The 18,348-nt window shown below is 43.7% G+C and overlaps 2 protein-coding genes across 2 annotated transcripts; one reads left to right on the top strand and one right to left on the bottom strand.

Moving 5' to 3' along the window:
• The first annotated feature begins 305 nt into the window (after nt 1–305).
• Nucleotides 306–7,299, top strand: LOC119227499 (calpain-1 catalytic subunit-like). Its single transcript, XM_037486310.2, has 22 exons — nt 306–371; nt 996–1,241; nt 1,356–1,425; nt 1,638–1,756; nt 1,841–1,974; nt 2,066–2,240; nt 2,362–2,436; nt 2,537–2,622; nt 3,166–3,240; nt 3,617–3,777; nt 4,421–4,587; nt 4,990–5,001; nt 5,081–5,289; nt 5,458–5,503; nt 5,585–5,653; nt 5,747–5,804; nt 5,903–5,964; nt 6,099–6,167; nt 6,345–6,423; nt 6,591–6,707; nt 6,816–6,868; nt 7,114–7,299. Exons 2-22 carry the CDS (start codon nt 1,005–1,007, stop codon nt 7,138–7,140), a joined length of 2,100 nt encoding a protein of 699 aa, XP_037342207.2. The 5' UTR covers nt 306–371; nt 996–1,004; the 3' UTR covers nt 7,141–7,299.
• Nucleotides 7,300–7,903: 604 nt separating this feature from the next.
• Nucleotides 7,904–17,849, bottom strand: tpo (thyroid peroxidase). Its single transcript, XM_062557302.1, has 11 exons — nt 17,493–17,849; nt 16,565–16,885; nt 16,252–16,381; nt 15,945–16,074; nt 13,977–14,477; nt 10,548–10,806; nt 9,739–9,909; nt 9,251–9,488; nt 8,925–9,133; nt 8,658–8,831; nt 7,904–8,301 (listed from the first exon to the last, which is right to left on the bottom strand). The coding sequence occupies exons 1-11, from the start codon at nt 17,614–17,616 to the stop codon at nt 8,288–8,290; spliced, it is 2,271 nt and encodes a 756-aa protein (XP_062413286.1). The 5' UTR covers nt 17,617–17,849; the 3' UTR covers nt 7,904–8,287.
• Between the last annotated feature and the right edge of the window lie 499 nt (nt 17,850–18,348).

Genomic DNA, 18,348 nt, shown 5'->3' with positions numbered 1-18,348 from the left:
AGTTTGAATTGAAAAAATATAAACTCTGTTTAACCTCAATGTCAGTCATATCATCTGGACAACCTTGTGAGGCAGTTTGCATGTTTCATACTCTAAAGGTCATACCGATTAGCCCAGGTAGAGCTCTGACAGGCTGTTGCCAAAGTCACACGAATGCACGACGACAGCATGAAGTCTCAAACAAAAGCAAAGCTCACCTGCCTGCATACCTGGCAGAGTTGTGGCAGGTTTCTAAGCCCCATTTAGACTTCTCCTTTTACAGGAACGCCTCTCGTTGACAGCAGTAGCCTCAGGCGTTCGTAAGTATTGTATAAGAACTGGAGCTTCTCCTCTTTTGAACTTACTCTTCCACAGACACGTCCCCTGGAGAGGTAAGATCCAAGGTCCTATTGCTTAACTTCTTATATTTTGTGGTCCAGGATGAAGTCACATTTGTCAGTGTCATACATATTTTACTATACCTGCAGTTAGTGGATGGATTTTCCCTCCTCTTGAACTTGTCTACAAGTTATTCCTGCCGCATGCAGTGTTTCATGTAACGTTGTACGTCCTCATAATAGCGTTTTGTTGTGGTTTAAGTTTTTTTCCCCACACAAATCCTTTTTTGGTGCAATAACTATATTACTATTTATGGAAAAGGGAATGTGTAAAACAGTTGCATGTTGTTTAAACTACAGCACATTGTTAACAACGTTGTGCAAATATGAGTTTAGTTGATCCAATATAATTGTCTCCCAAAACTGCAAAAACAACACGTTTGGTATCGCGAGAACTTACAATTTGTCTTTCTCCCTATTTTATAGTCAGACATCCTGGAAAGATTATTTTACCAAAACATTGATTTATTTTGCTGTTACCCAAAAGTCCATATATATTAATAACATGGGGAAATAAAACAGGTATCACTACAGATTGTGTTCATTCACTCCGTGGTTTCATAGAATCTTAAGAGCACATGTTAAAATCTTCCTCCTATATCTCCCTCTGCCGAACAGACTGCAGCGATGGCTTCCCCCGGTGCGTGCATGAGCATCCTCAACGCCCGTAACACCAAAAACGGCTACGGGACCTTCGCCAAACCCGAGGCGTTTCTCGGCCAAGACTACGAGTCGCTGAAACAGTACTGTCTCATCCAAGGGGTGAGGTTTGTCGACAAAATGTTCCCCCTCGACGAGAGGTCCATCGGGGGAGGTCTGCTCGAACCTGCTGAGTTGAGCCGAGTGGAGTGGCTCAGACCCGCGGTGAGGCTTTCTTTTGAACCTGCGGCTGAAGGCTGCTTAGCGTCGACGTTTCTGTATATGTGTGTTGTTGCTTTTTGGAAACACGTTAGACTTTTAACCATTTGTCTGTTCAAGAAACTGGTTCCAAATCCATCTTTTGAAACTGCCGGGATTTCCAGGTTTGACTTTGGTCAAGGACTCGTTGGTAAGTCGGTAAATTGGTTCCTAATTCCTAATTATTTGTAAATTACTGATCCAGTGATGTCATTTTAAGAAGCTAGTGCAGAAAAGACTGAAGTAGACCACAGCATATATTGTACCAATGCATTTCCTCCCCTTAGGACTGTCTTAGTATAATGAATAGTTTGTAATCTGGAAACAACTCTCACCATATTTCAAACTCAATCCATCACACAGGAAACTGCTGGTTTCTCGCGTCCATCGGACCTCTGACGTTGCAGAGAGACATCTTTCAGCAAGTTGTTCCTCTTGACCAAAGGTTTGATGAGAAATACTGCGGGCTGTTCCACTTCAGGGTAAATCCCTATCAGCAGTAGGTTCTTTTAGGAAGTAAATATTCTATATAAATCGCTTCATATTGTCTTTTCTCAACCACCCAGTTTTGGAGATTTGGAAAATGGGTGGACGTCGTTATTGATGATAAACTACCAACACTTGATGGAAGACTGATCTTCGTTCGGTCCAAAGACCCGACTGAGTTCTGGCCTGCTCTGCTCGAGAAGGCCTATGCCAAGTATGACAAAAAACAAAACAAGAATCATGCCTTTATTTATGTAATTTATTTACAGTATACGGGATAGTAACTTCTTGACTCATTGTTTCAGAGTGTGTGGCTCCTACTCGGACATGAATTCCGGAACCCCCGACGAGGCTTTGGTGGACTTCACCGGAGGTGTTCACATGTGTATTGAACTACAAGACGCTCCTCGAGACCTTTGGGAACTGATGTGTAGAGCCGGCCGGTCCAAGTGCCTGATGGGCTGTGGTACACCGCAGGGGGTGAGCATCAAGGTTTTGCACAAAACAACAAATGTAAAAAGGTTGAGATCATATATTAAGTCAACTTTCTTTAGTCCAAGACTATCTACACAATGACAGAAAGAGCATCCACACCTTACAGGAGACAGCCAAAAACAACGTGTTACCCAATGGATTGGTCCAAGGCCACGCCTACGCCGTCACGGCGGTCAAGCAGGTGAACTTTTTTTTGAAGGAACTAAATACTCAATACATGTGTTTTAACAAAACCAATTGGGAAATAACGATTGTGTTTTCTTTGTGTAATTGCTGGTAAGATGATGAATAATGGAAAACCGGTACAGCTGGTACGTCTGTGGAACCCCTGGGGCGCAGGAGAGTGGAACGGAGCTTGGAGTGATAAGTAAGGACCACCCGGGCAGGTTTTAACGGGTTTTCCACATAAATGAAGTGAAATGGCATAGCTTTTAGCAAAAGCTAAATTAACAAAGTTAAGTCTTTGAGTTTTCTAACCGTGACCAAATTCTTATTAGACCAAGCTAACATTTGCAGGGGATCAGCTAAAACCAGTCATTAAAGTTATGCTAGATGATGGCTATGTGCATTTTTGCAAATCCAAACCCCTTAGTGTTGTGTCAGGGTTGCGTGACTGTGCTAAGCACGCTGACGTGTTTGGATCAGAGCCTTGAGAAATCCTTTTGTTGTCTTTGTTTGCACACGACTCGTTTTATTAGTGTACGGTCTCTGCAACACAAGTTTTGTTGGAGTGCAAAGGTAGCTTTTGGCCAGAAGATTATTTTCTTTCAATTGAATGTCCCAATGATGGAACTTATGATTAGTAACAATACAAATGAATCTGCCCAGTTAAACTTCTAAAAATGTCTAGAGTTCAAGCCCATAACGAAAAAGGAATCACCTCTTTCTTTCCTGGCAAATATTTTTAAAGGTCGTCTTTGTGGCAAACGGTGAGTCCTCAAGATCGTGAGATGTGCCTTTCAATACGTGATGATGGGGAGTTTTGGTAAGTTTGCTCAAATCAAACATTTGGTGACATTTTTTAATTTTCCACATCAAATTATTTTTGGTGACATACTAATGCAAATAGAAATCAGCAACTGCCACCGTTATTGATTTGTTCTTTAAATAACTTTTCTTATTTAAATGTTCTTTGAATGCAACTGTTATAAAATGTTGACCTAAAATGAAATTGAAACCATACAGTAAAGTGTGAGCAGGTACAATATGCTCATTATATCTTACATTTTTCATTGAAATTAAATCCTTATTTACATTTAATATTGTATGTAACTTTAATAGATTATTTTATTGATGGATTGAAGTGAATGCGATAGTGAGGATTCTAAAATAATCAATAAAATGTCAATCCCCCAAAACAGGATGACCCTGGAGGACTTCTGTAAATTCTACTCAATACTTGACATCTGCTGCCTGTGTCCCGATTTCCTGGATGGAGAGTCTTCATGCCATTGGAAGACCGCCTACTATGAAGGACGATGGGTTGCAGGAACAACTGCTGGAGGATGCATGAACAACATCGGTACTAAGAAAATAACATCTAAAAAATCTTCAAAAGTATTTTTTTTTAAAAGGAAATAATTAATGGATCATTTTTAAAAAAAAGTGTTTTGAGGGAAAAATGAAAAGAAATGTGTTTTGAGGGAACAAGTGGGATATATATATAAAAATACATTTTAAAATATTTGAAAAAAGATGATTATTGAAAGAAGATGTTAATAATGAAACATTTGTCTTCCAGGGAAGACAAAATTAATTTAAGAATTGTGTTTTGAGGTAACCAGTGGGAGAAAAGTTATCACATAAAACACAAAAGAAATCGTCCAAACAACAAATAAAAAGAAATAAAGGAAATATACAAAAAATGAAAATAATGAAATAAAAGTGGGAAGGCAGAAAATGGTGTTAACCATTTATTTTTATTTTTTTCAATAATCCAAGGAAACATTAAAATAATTGTTTTAGGGAAACTAGTAGGATAATTGGTTGTTAGGGTTAGGGTTAAATATTGAAAAATAAATCCGAAATAAATGTTGAAAAGAATACTCCCTTATATAAAACTTCATAACCATCCATAATAATGTTGTTTTAATTGACACATTTCTAAAACAAACAGATTCGCAGTAAAATGGAATAATAATAATGTGTCCGTCTTTGCATTGCAGACAGTTTCTGGACTAATCCACAATATCGTTTCAAGATTGATGAATTGCTCAGTGAATGTTCTTCGGAGCAGGGTGAGAAGAACATGCTGGTGTCTCTCATGCAAAAGCCCGACAAGAGAAACAGACGCGTGGCCCAAAATCTCCCCATTGGATTCTCTGTTTTTGAGGTAAATATTACCCTTCATTGTTTTTCTCACAGTGCGACACCCACTCTGGATATATCATTACATTCCATGTCATTTAGCCGACGCTTTTATCCAAAGCGACTTACAATAAGTGCATTTCAAGCGTAGAGATTCAAACTCAGAAGAACAAGGAAAAAGAAAGTGCAATTTCATCAAATGGCCGTTTTTAAACTTGTTTTAGGTAACAAGTTTAAAAACGCACACCGGAAACCGCAAGCATAGTTAATCGCGATTAATCAATTTGAAAATGTGCGATTAATTAGTTAATTTTTGTTCTTTTCTTTTGACAGCCCTAGTTTTTTTTTTAAGTATTCACATTACATAAGTCATGTGTCATCATAGTAAAATAACATTAAAAAAATGTTTTTTCTTGTATCTTTTCAGGTGACTGGAGAGGTAAGTAACATTTTCAGTTAAATCCTCATCAATTACATTCAGTAGCTATGATATCAACTGAAATATGCATTCATTACAGTTCAAGGCACAGAGGGGGAAGTTCCCAACCGCTTTCTTCAGGAGGAACGGACCTGTTGCTCAAACTAAAGCCTACAAGAACGCGCGTGAGGTGATGGCGTTCGTCGCACTGAAGCCCGGCGAATACCTGATTGTGCCGTCAACCTACAATCCAAATGAGTCGGCCTCCTTCATCCTGACAATCGTCTCCAAGGCAGAGACCCACATCCAGTAAGTCACTCACGAATCCATCGGTTAAAAACGCTACTAATCCACGTTATTTTACTAATTAGTCAGCAGCAGATGGGGAACAAGCTGATCACTAAACGTAGAACGCAACTGTAATGTCGTCGCTGAAGGTCAAATGACTGACGTGTTCCGCTCTCTCTTTCCTCTCAGGGAGAACTCCGGTGGGCATGACCACGCGCAGAAGGATGTCCAAGAGGTTTGCGAGATTTCTTAAATATATTTCGACACAAACGCACTGACATCAACTCATCAGTTTGTGTAATTCATTCTTTCACAGCCCAACCCGATCGAGAATGGAGTGGTGGACGAGACGAAGAGAACCGTGTTCCGTCAGTACTCTGACATGGTGATTTTAGGGTCTCAATGCGATAGTTAAAAACATTTTTGAAATGTGTGCATGTTGATTTGCTGCATTCCCTGTTCGTGCCTTTATTTCCAGTATGAGGAGGTGGATGCCGAGAAGCTCCAGAAGCTTCTGAATGAACACATCCTAAAAGGTTTAAACGGCAAATATATATATATATTATATATTTAACCCTATATGACCCTATATATAGCAAATGAAGTGCCCTGACATTTTTATTGGTTCATTTAGGAGACATGAAATCTGGAGGCTTCAGCATTGACGCCTGTCGCAGCATGGTTGCTCTGATGGACGTATCCTTTTTGGTGAAGGGATGTCAAACAAGCCAAAACCTGCCTGACCTTTTGGTGTTTTCACACACATGAAAAGCGGTTCTCCTGAAACCTGAAACTTACCTGCACAGCTCTAAACCTTAATGATTGTTTAGGCATCCATCACCGGAAAACTGAATGACGGGGAATTTGTTAATTTGTGGAACAAGGTCATCGGGTACAAGGTAGGAGAGATATGGATTAAACATCCCATAACAAAAGAAAGTGAGGACCACCTGGAGATCACAGACATGGCTGTATGAGTTATTCAGTGTTAGGTTGCGTCCTGTTATGGGGTTGTGGTGTTTTTGTTTTATTGCCGTGTCACACTTTTAGCCAACTAATAGTCTTCTCCTTCATAGGAGGTTTTCTTCCGCTCGGATGTGTCACGATCAGGAACACTTTCCCTCATTGAGCTGAGGAACGCAGTCATGGCCTCAGGTGGGCTCACAAGACACCACAGTAACCAAGAATAGACACCCGTTATGATAAAGTTAATGATGTTCCTTCATCACAAATGGGCCTTTTGTCACGGCTTAATAAAACAAGAGAATAATCTTCAGATTAATGAAATCTCTTATTGATAAAGTTTTGCGTATGCTGGTCAGGAAACCCCATCAGCGACAGCATTCTGAACCTGATGGCGCTGCGCTACGGCACCTCCTCTGGACACATCACGCTGGAGAGCTTCATCAGTCTCATCCTCCGCTTTGACCGCGTGAACCGTAAGTCAACATGGTTCAAATGTGCTGCTACCGGAGGACAGGAACCAGTGTGTGAGATGTGTGTATTTTCTTTTGGTTTTGAAAATATTTAAATGTATTTCTCAATAGATATCTTCAAACTTTTGTCGAATGGAAAGGACATGACTCTTCGCGAGCAAGAGGTTGGTTAAAGTTTAACAGTGTTTTTGTTGATCTTTTTTCACTTGTTATTTTAATATTTTTAAGCATCCAAAATGTGCTGAGCTGTTGAATTTAAAACAAAGGGAAAAGCCATCTGTGTTTCATACGACTGTCCCAGTGTGTCGAAGTAGAAAAAAGTGATTTTGTATTTTGATAATCTGTTTCCTGTGATGAAATGATTGTTTAACCATTACAGATAAATAATCTATCCCTCCTTAATTTGCAGTGGCTGTACCTTTCGATGTACACCTAATCTGACCGAGGTCGGCTACCAAAGGTGTTCTTTTGCAAAAGAAATTTTACGTGTTAAGTCTGTAAGATTTTAGTTGGACGTGTTGAAATAAGCAAATCACTTTGTACTTTACGAAATAAATGCACTATCCAAACCTGTTTATGTGTCTAATGAATATACATATGCAATGTTTGAAGAAAAATAACCTAAAGTTTATTAACAAAAGGCAAATGCCGCTGAAATTAAAATCACTCTTATAGATTTATACTAAATTTAAGAACAAAAAGGATCTATAAAATAAACACTAGGCTGAAAAAGACACGAGATGGACACGAGACCACCTGACTGACACGGTTTCTTGGACACAGTTGACCATAAAAACAGAGAAAAGATGTTGGTACAGTGGGATGATAGTAATAGCACCATTATTGTGGTTTCTTTCCTCATAGAAATAACAAAAGGAAGAGAAACATAAGGTCAGTGTCCTTTTAAAAAATAATAAACGAAGAAAAAATACAGAATAGATCAGGCAATGTAGTATCACGATACATAAGTATAAAACATTCCTAATGTGTGTACAAGCTGAGCGAATTATTAATCGTGTGTACTGACAAAAAATGCGTTAAATTTCCGTAAATTTCTCAAACAAGTTAAAAGTCACATTTAAACGTACATAAATTATGAGTAATATCAAGCATTAATTAATTAATTATCATTAGCTTTCAGGTTTATGAGAATATACCATTTTATATTGGCATATCAGATGGACAGGTTGGCAACCCTCCCAAATCCTCAAATTCTGACTATGTATAAAATATGGACGCAACATGATCCTTTTACTACTGAAGAAGGACCAAAAATGGTGAACGCAGAAACACACATATGTTGGTGTGATATGATGTCTGCAAAAGCAAGAAGAATAGACAGAAAAAGGGTGCTAGTTACAGAATGAGCTGGGTTATTTTATTGGACAAAACAGTATTTGCAGCCTAAAATGATGAATGAACAGTAATAGACTACTAAATGTATCAGCTGTCATTGAATAAAACCATCTAAATTTAATGAAGTTTCATTATATAACTCAATTTTTGTTAACGAGATCAAGAACTATATAGATAGAGGCAACAAGGCGACGTCTCCCTGAGGGTAACAGCGGCGCTGTCACAAGTCAGCGGTGATTCCCTGCAAAAACAAAAACCTTTTACACACATATCTGATTACAGTCCGACCTATCTATATATATATTTCCCAATGGGACATTTCCCCTTTCCCAGTACTACCAGCAGAGGGCAGTAGAGCTCCAGTCAGAACAAGAGCAGAGTCCAAAGATAGATGTATACCAAATTGTGAGTGTTTTATAACCAACTCCTTCCCAAGCTCATCAGAGCATGTGTCAATATGCAGAGGTTTATACAGTTAAGGACATGATATTTACGAGCTGACAGCTCCCTTTTCGCTCTGAACGACTCCGCGTAGGCATCATCGGCACAAACAAGTGTTACAGAGAAAAGAATCCACGGCAAAAATAGTTCATGTACCTGTGCATTGTGGGGGTTGATCACTCCATTGATTTCCCTGGCAAACTACTGCGGCGGCCCCCTTTAACTTGAAACCATGGTAACAGGAGTACAGAGCGACCAGTTTGCCATTTGTAGGAGACAGAATAAAATCCCCATTCTTTATCGTTCTGGGAATGCCACACTGTTCCATGTCTGGAATTGAGAGATAGAAGGTTTTCATGTTTAATATTCAAAGGAATATATGCTTCTTTTTCTTCTTTTGACAGGACAAGTTTTGAGGCCCACCTTGGTTTGTTTCCTCCTTCCAAGCTTCCAAATCAATTGAGGGTATATGATCACAAGAGATGTAATCATAGGGGTACTTCCCAAACCTGAAAGGGTCAGGAGGGACCTCCCTGATGCCGCTGTTATCGCAGATAATCCGAGAAAGAGAACCTTTTAAGAGCTGGGCTCTCTGAAGCTGACTGAACACGCCTTCGGCCTCCCACCAGAACCTGAAAAAAGCATAATCCTTTAATGAAAGTCCTTAAAAGTATATAGCAGAACGTTAGTTTAAAACATACCGCACATAGGGGTTTGGCACAGAATATATTAATATTGATCCAATGTACCTATCGCCGTCACGGAGTGCTTTCATCTGCTTCCCGATCAGGCAGGCGAAGAGAGGCCCCGTCCTCGAGCCCGGCGTCATGTGTTCGACGAGCCCCCCGAGCCACACGTCCACGTTGTCGGGATGCTTGTACACTCGCGCCATCTTCTCCGCCACCCTGTGGTCCCCCACAACCTTCTTGAATCCTTCCATTTCCTCGATGCGCTCCAGTCCGCAGAAGGATCTCCAGTCGTTGTAGCCTGAAAAGTCGCTGGGGAGTTAGTTTAGCCGCTAGCTTAGCCGCTAGCTTAGCCGCTAGCGAGCCTCTCCCGAGATGGAATAAGACACAAAATGAGCCCCCTAAGTCTCACCAGGTCCCGCGTTTTATTTAATACTATTTTTGTGGACATTATCACGGAGGATTATGGGTCACCACGGTGACTCGTTGACAGCTTCCCGCGCATCGTCACACCGATTTGCCAGGCGCTGGCTCGGGGGACCGGCGCTCACCTGGCAGGGCGTGGTCTCGTCCCCTCTGCAGGTTCAGCGAGGCCAGGTCCATGGGCCGCGGCACGTCCAACACCACCAGCCTCTCGGTGATCTCCTCCGTCAGCAGCATGTTAGCGCTGCCGGCCGATGCCGCGGTTCCGAAGGCACCTCTCAGGATCGGTTCGATTCCACCTGGAGACACTTTTTTATTGTGAGTTATTGCTCTTTACTCAGGTTACAGTCTCCGGCTGACACGTCCTTTTCGGACCATTTTCGGACTGTTGCTTTCATAAAAAAACATTGTGTACACCCCTCCTGAGCCTGGACCCCCCCTGCTTCCCCTGGGCCCACCGGTGTCCAATTTGATGTGAGCAACCAGGATGAGCGGGCCTGGGGATAAATACTTGATGAAAAGGCCGTTTCACACATTCACCTCGTTCCAGGAAGGTAAACATTGGTGTAAAATGACCCCGCGGATATAAACTAGTACGCACACATGCATCGCCCCGATGAAAGTGCTTTTGCTGCGTTGAGTTGAGCAAAGGTCACAATGACAAGAACAATTGAATAATTTGCTTTGGTTTTGGTTGCTAGAAGCAAGCCTTTTATTTAGCATACTAGTATGTGACAGATAGTGGGTCATCTTGCACGTTATTATAAAATAAGTAATGGATAGGTACTGTATTGAAAGGTCTTGTTGGATGTCTTTTTTACACCTACACAGAGCTTCGTGCTGAACATGCACAAGCTGACCCATATAGAGTGTTGCTCCATGTGCTTACGGGATTCTTTATTTGTTCCAACAGGCGGCTTCATGAGAGCGCACTGACCTTCTTTGACTATTCTCCACGGACTGAAGAACGTTTCGTGCAGCCTCAGGTCGCCGAAGCGCTGGTGCGTCTGGAAGCTCTCGTTCAGCCTCCTGAGGACGGGAGGGATGGTGGCGTGGCCGAACCTGAACGCGGCGGTGGCAAACACATTGGAGGCGGAGGGGTCTGCGGTCGGATCGTAGCCCCGGTAGGGTCCGACGTGGTGATCGAAAGCCGCCCGGCCGAGGATTTTCGGGACATAATCTCTCATGGTTATGATCTGTAGGTCGTGAGGAAGAGAGGGTTTGCCGAGGTCGTCATGGAGGAAGGCGGATGGCGATGTCGTCGCCGCGAGAGATTAAATGAGGGCATTACTCAAAGAGTCAGTACAACGTACACCACGTGATGATGACGAGGTGAACTCGTTCAGGAGGGAGCGATGACGTGGACACCTGGATCATTTTATCAATGATCTGAATGGACTCACTAAAGAGCAGTCTTAAAGGGGTAGTTTTAAAAGGGGTGTTTGTTTGTGGTACTCATTCTTAGTCAATCTGGCGCCTGATTGGAGAAAGTTCTGCTGTTGGCTGGTTCCCTTGTGTTATCTTAAAACCTCCCAAATACCTCCAAACTCCAAATTTACTCAAAAGATGTATATAAAGTAGGTGGCTTTGGAGAAAACGTTGGTAACCTCTCCAGTTCCCTTTGAGAACAGGCAAGTTAAAACTGTGAAAATATAAGTATAACATACACTTTAACGGGGATTGATCTTTTTTAGGTGCTAAAATTCCTTTTGCATCCGCCCCCTGCTGACCTCTGCACTTCTGAACATGCCAAACTATCGCTCAATTAAAACCTGTACAAAAATACAATTACACACAGTCCCAAACCTTCAAAAAGAAAGCGACGGTGAGTGAAGCTGAGCGACAACGTGTCAATTTAAGAAAACACGGCTTAGAAAGACTCCAGGTCCAAAGCCACGGAGACGGTTCTGGTTCCTTTTGAGGAGCTTTTCACGACTTAAGTTGACTTTACTTTCTATCCACTACATCCGACTCGACCAATACCTTTTGGATCGATATTTTACTTTGAACCACTAAACATGTGAAGACAAAAAAATTAAATTACACATTCATGTCACTTTTTACACAATCTGCACACATTTAAAATCAAAACACTCCCAACATCGGATGTTGGATTCAGAAGAAGTTACGGCGTTACGTCGTATCCAATCAAAAACACAAGCAGAATGGAAGGAGACGTGCGTTTCTTCCAGTCTGACATAGTACAGTAAACCTCCAAAATAATGGTATAAAATACACACCGGAATGGATTCATTAACTGAATCACATACGTCCACTAAAAAACTGCCTCTGCAAACAATTGGAAAAGTTAAGTCGGCCTAATTACACACTAATCCTTCGCCTGGGCGTGTTTTATTGTTTTTAATTACTGCGCATATTTTGATGCATTAAAAAAGTTTTTTTTCCCAGTGACTTGTGGAGAATAATGCCGTGTGAACACAGCATCTTGCACACTTGCCATGTGCGAGATTATTTGCAGGGAACAGCTGTCTGGATTTAAATAAAGAGGGGGGGGGGGGGAAGCTGTTGGGATTCATCCATATGGACCAACACAACACCACAATGAGCTGGAAGCTGCAGAGTTGGATTTGGCTCTTTTTTTCTTCTTCTTTTGTTCAAGTGAGACTGGATGAGGGGCGACATTAATACTGAGGTGGAACACGAGGCCACATTAAGCATCGATTGATGTCTTAACGATCTGACGGAGCGGTATGTTTAGAATGAACTGTGGTGGGGCCGTTTGTTGCTGCTGTGCACAGCGCCAGACGCCTTTATGGTGGGAAAACATTACCAATGGGAAATGGGATAAACTGTTATTGCTGCTAATGGATGACCCAAAATGAAGGCCGTTACTACTGGTGAAGCCATCTGGTTGTCTGATGAGGGAATGAAATTTGCACATTTTTGGCACATTGCTCTTACATTGAAGCTAACACTTTGCTTAGCTGCAGTGTGCAGACGCAAACGTCTGTGCCAAGTAAGCAGAAGTATTATTATCATATTCAATATCTGCCAATATATCTACCTAAATGTTACACACAGTTCCTGTAAAATAATCATGTACTTTTCCCACCATATTGGGTAGGATAAAGCATAAGACAAGGGCAAGAAGTGGATAAAAAGCTAAGAAATAGCATGTGATACTTTTAGTTTAATAAAACATATCACATTATCATAACTTAATGGTTTGAAAGAAGAAAATTAATTCTGTTGCTTCTCTTAATTAGCTGTTTGTTCCGAGTCAAACAAATAGAGATAACTCCTCCTAAATAGTTTATTAAAGCATTACGGCTTAAGGCAAGACCCTCATTTTATTACTGCACATCACTTTCAGAAAGGACGCCTTCTCTGGCTCAACTTACAGAGACCTCCATGCAGTTTTACAACTCTTTGTCTAAATCTAGTTCTCCAGCATTGTTTTTTCCTCCGTTAAAGTAATACTTGCGTGTGATTTGCAGACGACATGCACAGCCTCAGGCGGAAAGACTCTGTCCTTAAGCCACTGAGATACAAAAGCAGAACCAAATAGAAGACGTGATTGTGATTTCTGAGAAAATGAACGAGATCACAGTCAGGACAGCAGGCAGAACCTCACATTTCTCCTCTCCCTGCCTCCCTACACTTGGTCTTCGCACAAATATTTAAACAGGCCGTCCTCCCTCCTCTCAGTGCTGTGACTCTCCTTCCTCTGGCCTTGTCCCTGGGTCACCTGCAAACAGCGCTGACGGAATACAAACTTACAAACTCAGAGGCGCTGGAGGAGCATCCGGGCCTGTAGCGTGACGGCCCACTCATCCCCTGCCCTGAAAGCAGTGCACCATTTCCATTTAAAAAAAAAAAAAAAAAAAAGCTTTTACACAATTTACCCAACATTTTCTTCACCTTGAAAAATGACCCCCACCCCCCACCCCCCCCCTCGCCTCCAGCTAATATAAATACTGCTTCTCTACTCGCAAGCACGAGAAGAAGAAACCCCACTTAGAAACAAGCACACGGAGACAAGAGCGAGGAGAGGCAGCAGTGCTTTGTGCTCCCGAGCGTTTCCTTTTGCACAAAAGTCCTGTTCAAATGATGACGGATTTTGTGATTTCTCTCTGCCGGGCCTCTGGTGGCTTCCCCCCCCCCCCGCCTTCTTAAATAAATGTGTTTAGGGTTTCGCACAATGTTTCCGAACGGACATCAGCTAAGAAGAACAGACGGTTCAAAGGCACGGAGGGGAGAGGAAAAAAACAGAAGCAAAGGTTAATATCTAACGCAGGTCTACATAGGAATACTTTAGCTGCTTGTGATCAGGGACAGAAGTGACCATGTAACGAAGAGGCTGAAATAGGAGTTAAAACCAAAGCAACAAACTGCACCCACGCACCTGATGCAGGGCGCCGACGATCCTGCGGCTCTCCTGGTAGAGCGTCTCCGGGCTCCAGTGGGCGTTGACGCGCCTCAGTTCCCCCGCGATGCGGTTGTGCTCCCGCAGCCACAGCGTGTGCAGGCAGGCCAGAGGCAGGCCCTCGTTCGCCCGCCCGTCCCCGGCGCTGAAGCACTCCACCGCGTCGCCGCCCGGCCCCTGCCGGCAGGCCGCCGACGCCGACACCGGGGCCGGCGCCGGCGGCGGGTAGGCCCTCCCCTCGGGGTCCCTGAAGCGCTCGCTGACGGCGAGTTTCCCCCCGAGGCCCGAGAGGTCGCGGAGGAGGGCCTGCCGCCTCGGCGTGTGGCCGTACACCAGCGACGCGTCGATGAACGACGTGATGGCGTTCAGCTGCTGCCGCTGCCGGACCCGCGGCGTGCCGGCACCGGGGCGGGCGGGGCAGGCCGGCGCCGAGCGATGGAAGGGCATGCAGCCCGGGGCCCCGGAGGTGGGAGCCCCCGTCTGGGGAGAGCAGCACATGCTTCAAGGGCCTCTTTAAATACTTAAGAGTCAGATGAGAAGACTCTGTACAAAATCTCATTAACCTTAAAGGGGGGGGGGATTTGCTAGTAGCTTCTGGTAAACTTGACTAATCCTTGTGATTGGATCACAGCAATGAATGAGGCAGAGGTTTGGCCCTGGTTAAGTTACTCTGAAAAAACCTGCTTTTAAGGTAAAAAACGCAAAGAAAATGTAGAAACAGGTCACGAGTACTGGCTAATTACACTAATTACACACTGGACTATATACAGAATCATGTCATCCTTTCTTCTAATGTAATCTAAACAGCTTCTGGCTCAACCTTCAAGCCGCCATCGATCCTCTCGTCTACCTTTAAAACAAGAGACTACGCCCACATCCCAAAATGTGAGGATATTGCTTTAGAAACACACTGTGAAAAGGGTTCACCTGGATGGGGAAGCACGGGTGCGCATTCCGACAGGCGGCGGAACAGTCCGCCCCGGCGGCGGATCCCGGCGCGCGGCCTTTGCTCTGCGGGGTGAAGGTCACGTCGTGGTCGATGTACTGGCCCCACTCCACCAGCAGGTGAGAATAGGCGCCGTCCGTCTCCTTGGTGGCGCTCCTTATTATTTTCTGGCTGACTTCCCATGGCTGTTAACGCGAGAGGATTAGTTCTTTTGGATGACAGTGAAAACCACTTTTCTTTTAACGGTGTAATTGCATTTTCCTCCCAGCTATCTCTGCGGTGGCTCGGCATTCATCAGCCAGTGGGTTATTTTTTTTTATTTTTTATTATCTCATCATAGGCGGAAATGAACATATTTTCTGGGGACGGGCCTATTGTTTCCCAGTCTGGGGTTAAGCTGGATGACTTTTTATTCTTAAATTCATTTAGTTGTGTTATAAAACCCACGAAGGTCTCACACTCCACAGATGGGCTGTGTCATACGAGTCCTTTGCTCCCATAATTTATCGGCGATTAGTTTATCATTAAGATTATTAATAATCTAAAGCACTTAAGTGAATTGTAGCTCTCTCACACAAGGAGGTGAAATGCGAGTATATTACAACGGATGCATGTCGGATCACTTCTTTTCCACTGAACATCCTTCACTCTGTGAGACGGCTGCATGAATTAACACTGAAATCCAATGCAAACATCAGAATAACAGTTTAATTTGCCCCGTAAAAAGAAGAAATAATGTTTATGCCTGCAAACCGACTCATTTCACGCTGTGAAACCAGTGAGTTTTATCTCTGTCCGCCAAATTCCAATGAAACCCGGGAATCTGTGTCATCTCACACACACACACACACACTAACGTTAGTCCGCCGAGCCCCAATCGCTGTGGACTCTATCTGCCGTAAAACAGGTCAGGAAAATAAATGGAAAGCCACATTAACTCGAGGTTTTGCAAGGTTTCTTTTTCTAATGTCACCGCCCCAGACTTGTGTCTGGTAGATTACCGGGGGGAGCTGGAAGCCGTTGTGGAGCCGGCCTCGGTTCCAGCCCTTGGGTTCTCTCTCTCCGTCTTCGTATTCAGCTGGAAGCCACCTGACCAACGGGGTGTTGGCGGCTCCCCACAGAGGATTTTGCCTGAGGGGAAAAAAAAAAAAACTGCATTTTGAAGCTAGTTTGAAATTTAAAGCGTTTATTGAACTGAGATGAAAACAGTCAAATTTGAGTTTAAAAAAAGAAAACTCAAGACGGTGGGATGTTTCCCGTTTAACTTATTATCCACTGTGCGGCAGAAGGGGGGGGGGGGGGGGCTACCTGTTGTTGCACAGGCCGGATATGGAGCGGTACTTGGTGACGTGACTCTGCAGGCAGGAGGCCGGATGCGTTGGGGGGGGACACTTGGACAGCTCCGCTATCGGCGCCACGTCCTCCCGGGAGAGCGGCCCTGGCATCGGCGGGGGGGGGGGGGGGGGGGTAAAAGTTACTTTTCCCGCCAACCTTTGAAAGTATTTTCATCACATCATGAACAAAGCTTTGACGGACCCAGCAGAAGACGGATCAGTCAAGAGTTGTTTTGTTTGTCCGAGTGGGCTCCAAAGGGTTCCTTCCCAGGCGAGAGGGTTCTTACCCGTTGCCGTGACGCCCCTCTTGCTTCTCCGCCTCGCTGTGTTCTGGAGGACTTGCAGGCTGGCGTGGAACACCTCGGCGGCCCGTGACACCTGCAGGGCCTCGGGGTCGCTCTGAGGCCTGAGCACGGCGCGCAGAGGGAGAAGCTTTAGGGCCCTTTTGTGTTTTCTCTCTGCAGTACAGAGACGGGGGAGGCAATAGCACCGCTGTGTGGAGGGGAGGAGGAGGGGGGCGGAGGAGGAGGAGGAGGAGGCCTCGTGCACCATCCGGAGGAGGCCTTCTCGACGGGAGGAGATGAGCAGTTCTCTCGCGTCGCCGGTTGCTGCCACACGTACAGCGTTAAAACGTTTAGACTCAAACGTCATCTTTCAGAAGAGGTCTGCACAAGTACTTTGGCTAAAATACAATTTTGAGAATTGAATTCTGCTTCTTGCTGCCTCTAATACACATATTACATGTTGGCCTTCAATAAAAACACAAGCTTTTTAAAGAAAATGCATTGTTTGATAGAGTTTTATGTCACTTTTTAAGTCAGTTTTAAGTCAACGGTTTCTACTGTCGTCATATAAACAATAAATCACATTCAATTCTACTTTAAACAAAGTTATTATCAAACATTTAGCTAATACTTCTGTGCTTTTGTATAAGCGTGTTGTTTGAATATCTTGTAGGCTGTTAATACTATATTGCACCACTAACTCGGACATATGGAGTGGTACATTTTAAATATTAGCAGATTTGAGGTATCAACAATTAAAAAGGGACGTGGGGGGTTCACCAGCATTATAAGCAGGTTTGGTGGTAAATCGGATTACTTTATTTAAAGTGAAACATACAACGACGTTTTCTAAGAGGATAACAACTGCTGTTTTTTGTTTTTTTTTAAATTTTCATCCTCAAACAGAAAAATAAATTGAAAAGTTACTTACAGTTTAAAGTCCTGGATTCATCATTTGAAACCTTTGGGAGAAAAACACACAGCAACACGAGAAAAATGAAATTAAAATGAGGAGCCATTTTCAGTGGCCAGTCTCCAACGGAAGATCGGGACATTTTCACATCATCACTGAAGCCTGTGCTTATATATTCCGATGGTGCAGGGAGCGCTTTGCAAAGGTTAAGTAGGCGAAACCGCCCCCACTAGAATAACTCAGAAATCCTGTGTTTCTCTTGTGGTCGGTCGACTGGTTTGAGAATAACTTGTGCCCATTATTTTAGTCACTTAGTATATTTGGGTTGAACACTAGTTCCAGAGATCGGTATTACGCTGTACTATTGTGGCCCATTTTATTTCTCTGATATTTGAAATGTAGTAAAAGTGGGTGTAATGGAGGAGGCCATTTTTCACTGCCGAATGCAACGCGATCCGAATTACGTCTACACTACGAAGCGTAAAACAGGTGAAACAAAAGTGCAGCGTTTCTCTGGAAGGTTCTGCTCGTCACAGATCCCTAGGCTGGCGTTCGGGGGGCCCGATGTGGCGCCGGCGGGGGGGGGGGGGGGGGCTCACGGCCCGCTGCTGGTCGGTGCTTCACGCGTTGCTGATGCGACCCGATGACGCAACTCCGCAGGGGACTTTGTGTTTGTCGCAGTTGTGGCTCTTTTGTGTCCGAGCTTCGAGGCGGAACAGTTTCATTCAAAACTTTGGAGGAAAGAATCTCAGAGTTTGCAGGAAGTGAAGCGAGTTGCATTTAAAAAAAAACAAGATTTTACACGAAAATACTTGCAACCACGATAGAGACGATAACTGACACCTACACGATACAATGCACCACGAGGCACTAG

The sequence above is a fragment of the Pungitius pungitius genome, chromosome 14, assembly GCF_949316345.1.
Source record: "Pungitius pungitius chromosome 14, fPunPun2.1, whole genome shotgun sequence".
NCBI lineage: Eukaryota > Metazoa > Chordata > Actinopteri > Perciformes > Gasterosteidae > Pungitius > Pungitius pungitius.
Note: the sequence above shows the minus strand (reverse complement) of the source record. Positions and strands in the feature narration are given on the sequence as shown.

Excerpts from the sequence above, each read along its gene's own strand:
- LOC119227499 (XM_037486310.2), top strand. The coding sequence starts at position 1,005 with ATGGCTTCCCCCGGTGCGTGCATGAGCATCCTCAACGCCCGTAACACC. Across the intron at positions 2,437-2,536 it reads CCGTCACGGCGGTCAAGCAG|ATGATGAATAATGGAAAACC; the intron begins GTGAACTTTTTT and ends ATTGCTGGTAAG. Across the intron at positions 5,965-6,098 it reads GCATGGTTGCTCTGATGGAC|GCATCCATCACCGGAAAACT; the intron begins GTATCCTTTTTG and ends ATGATTGTTTAG.
- tpo (XM_062557302.1), bottom strand. The coding sequence starts at position 17,616 with ATGTCCCGATCTTCCGTTGGAGACTGGCCACTGAAAATGGCTCCTCAT. Across the intron at positions 10,807-13,976 it reads TCGTCGGCGCCCTGCATCAG|ATCATAACCATGAGAGATTA; the intron begins GTGCGTGGGTGC and ends CACGACCTACAG. Across the intron at positions 9,489-9,738 it reads ACGAGACCACGCCCTGCCAG|GCTACAACGACTGGAGATCC; the intron begins GTGAGCGCCGGT and ends GCGACTTTTCAG.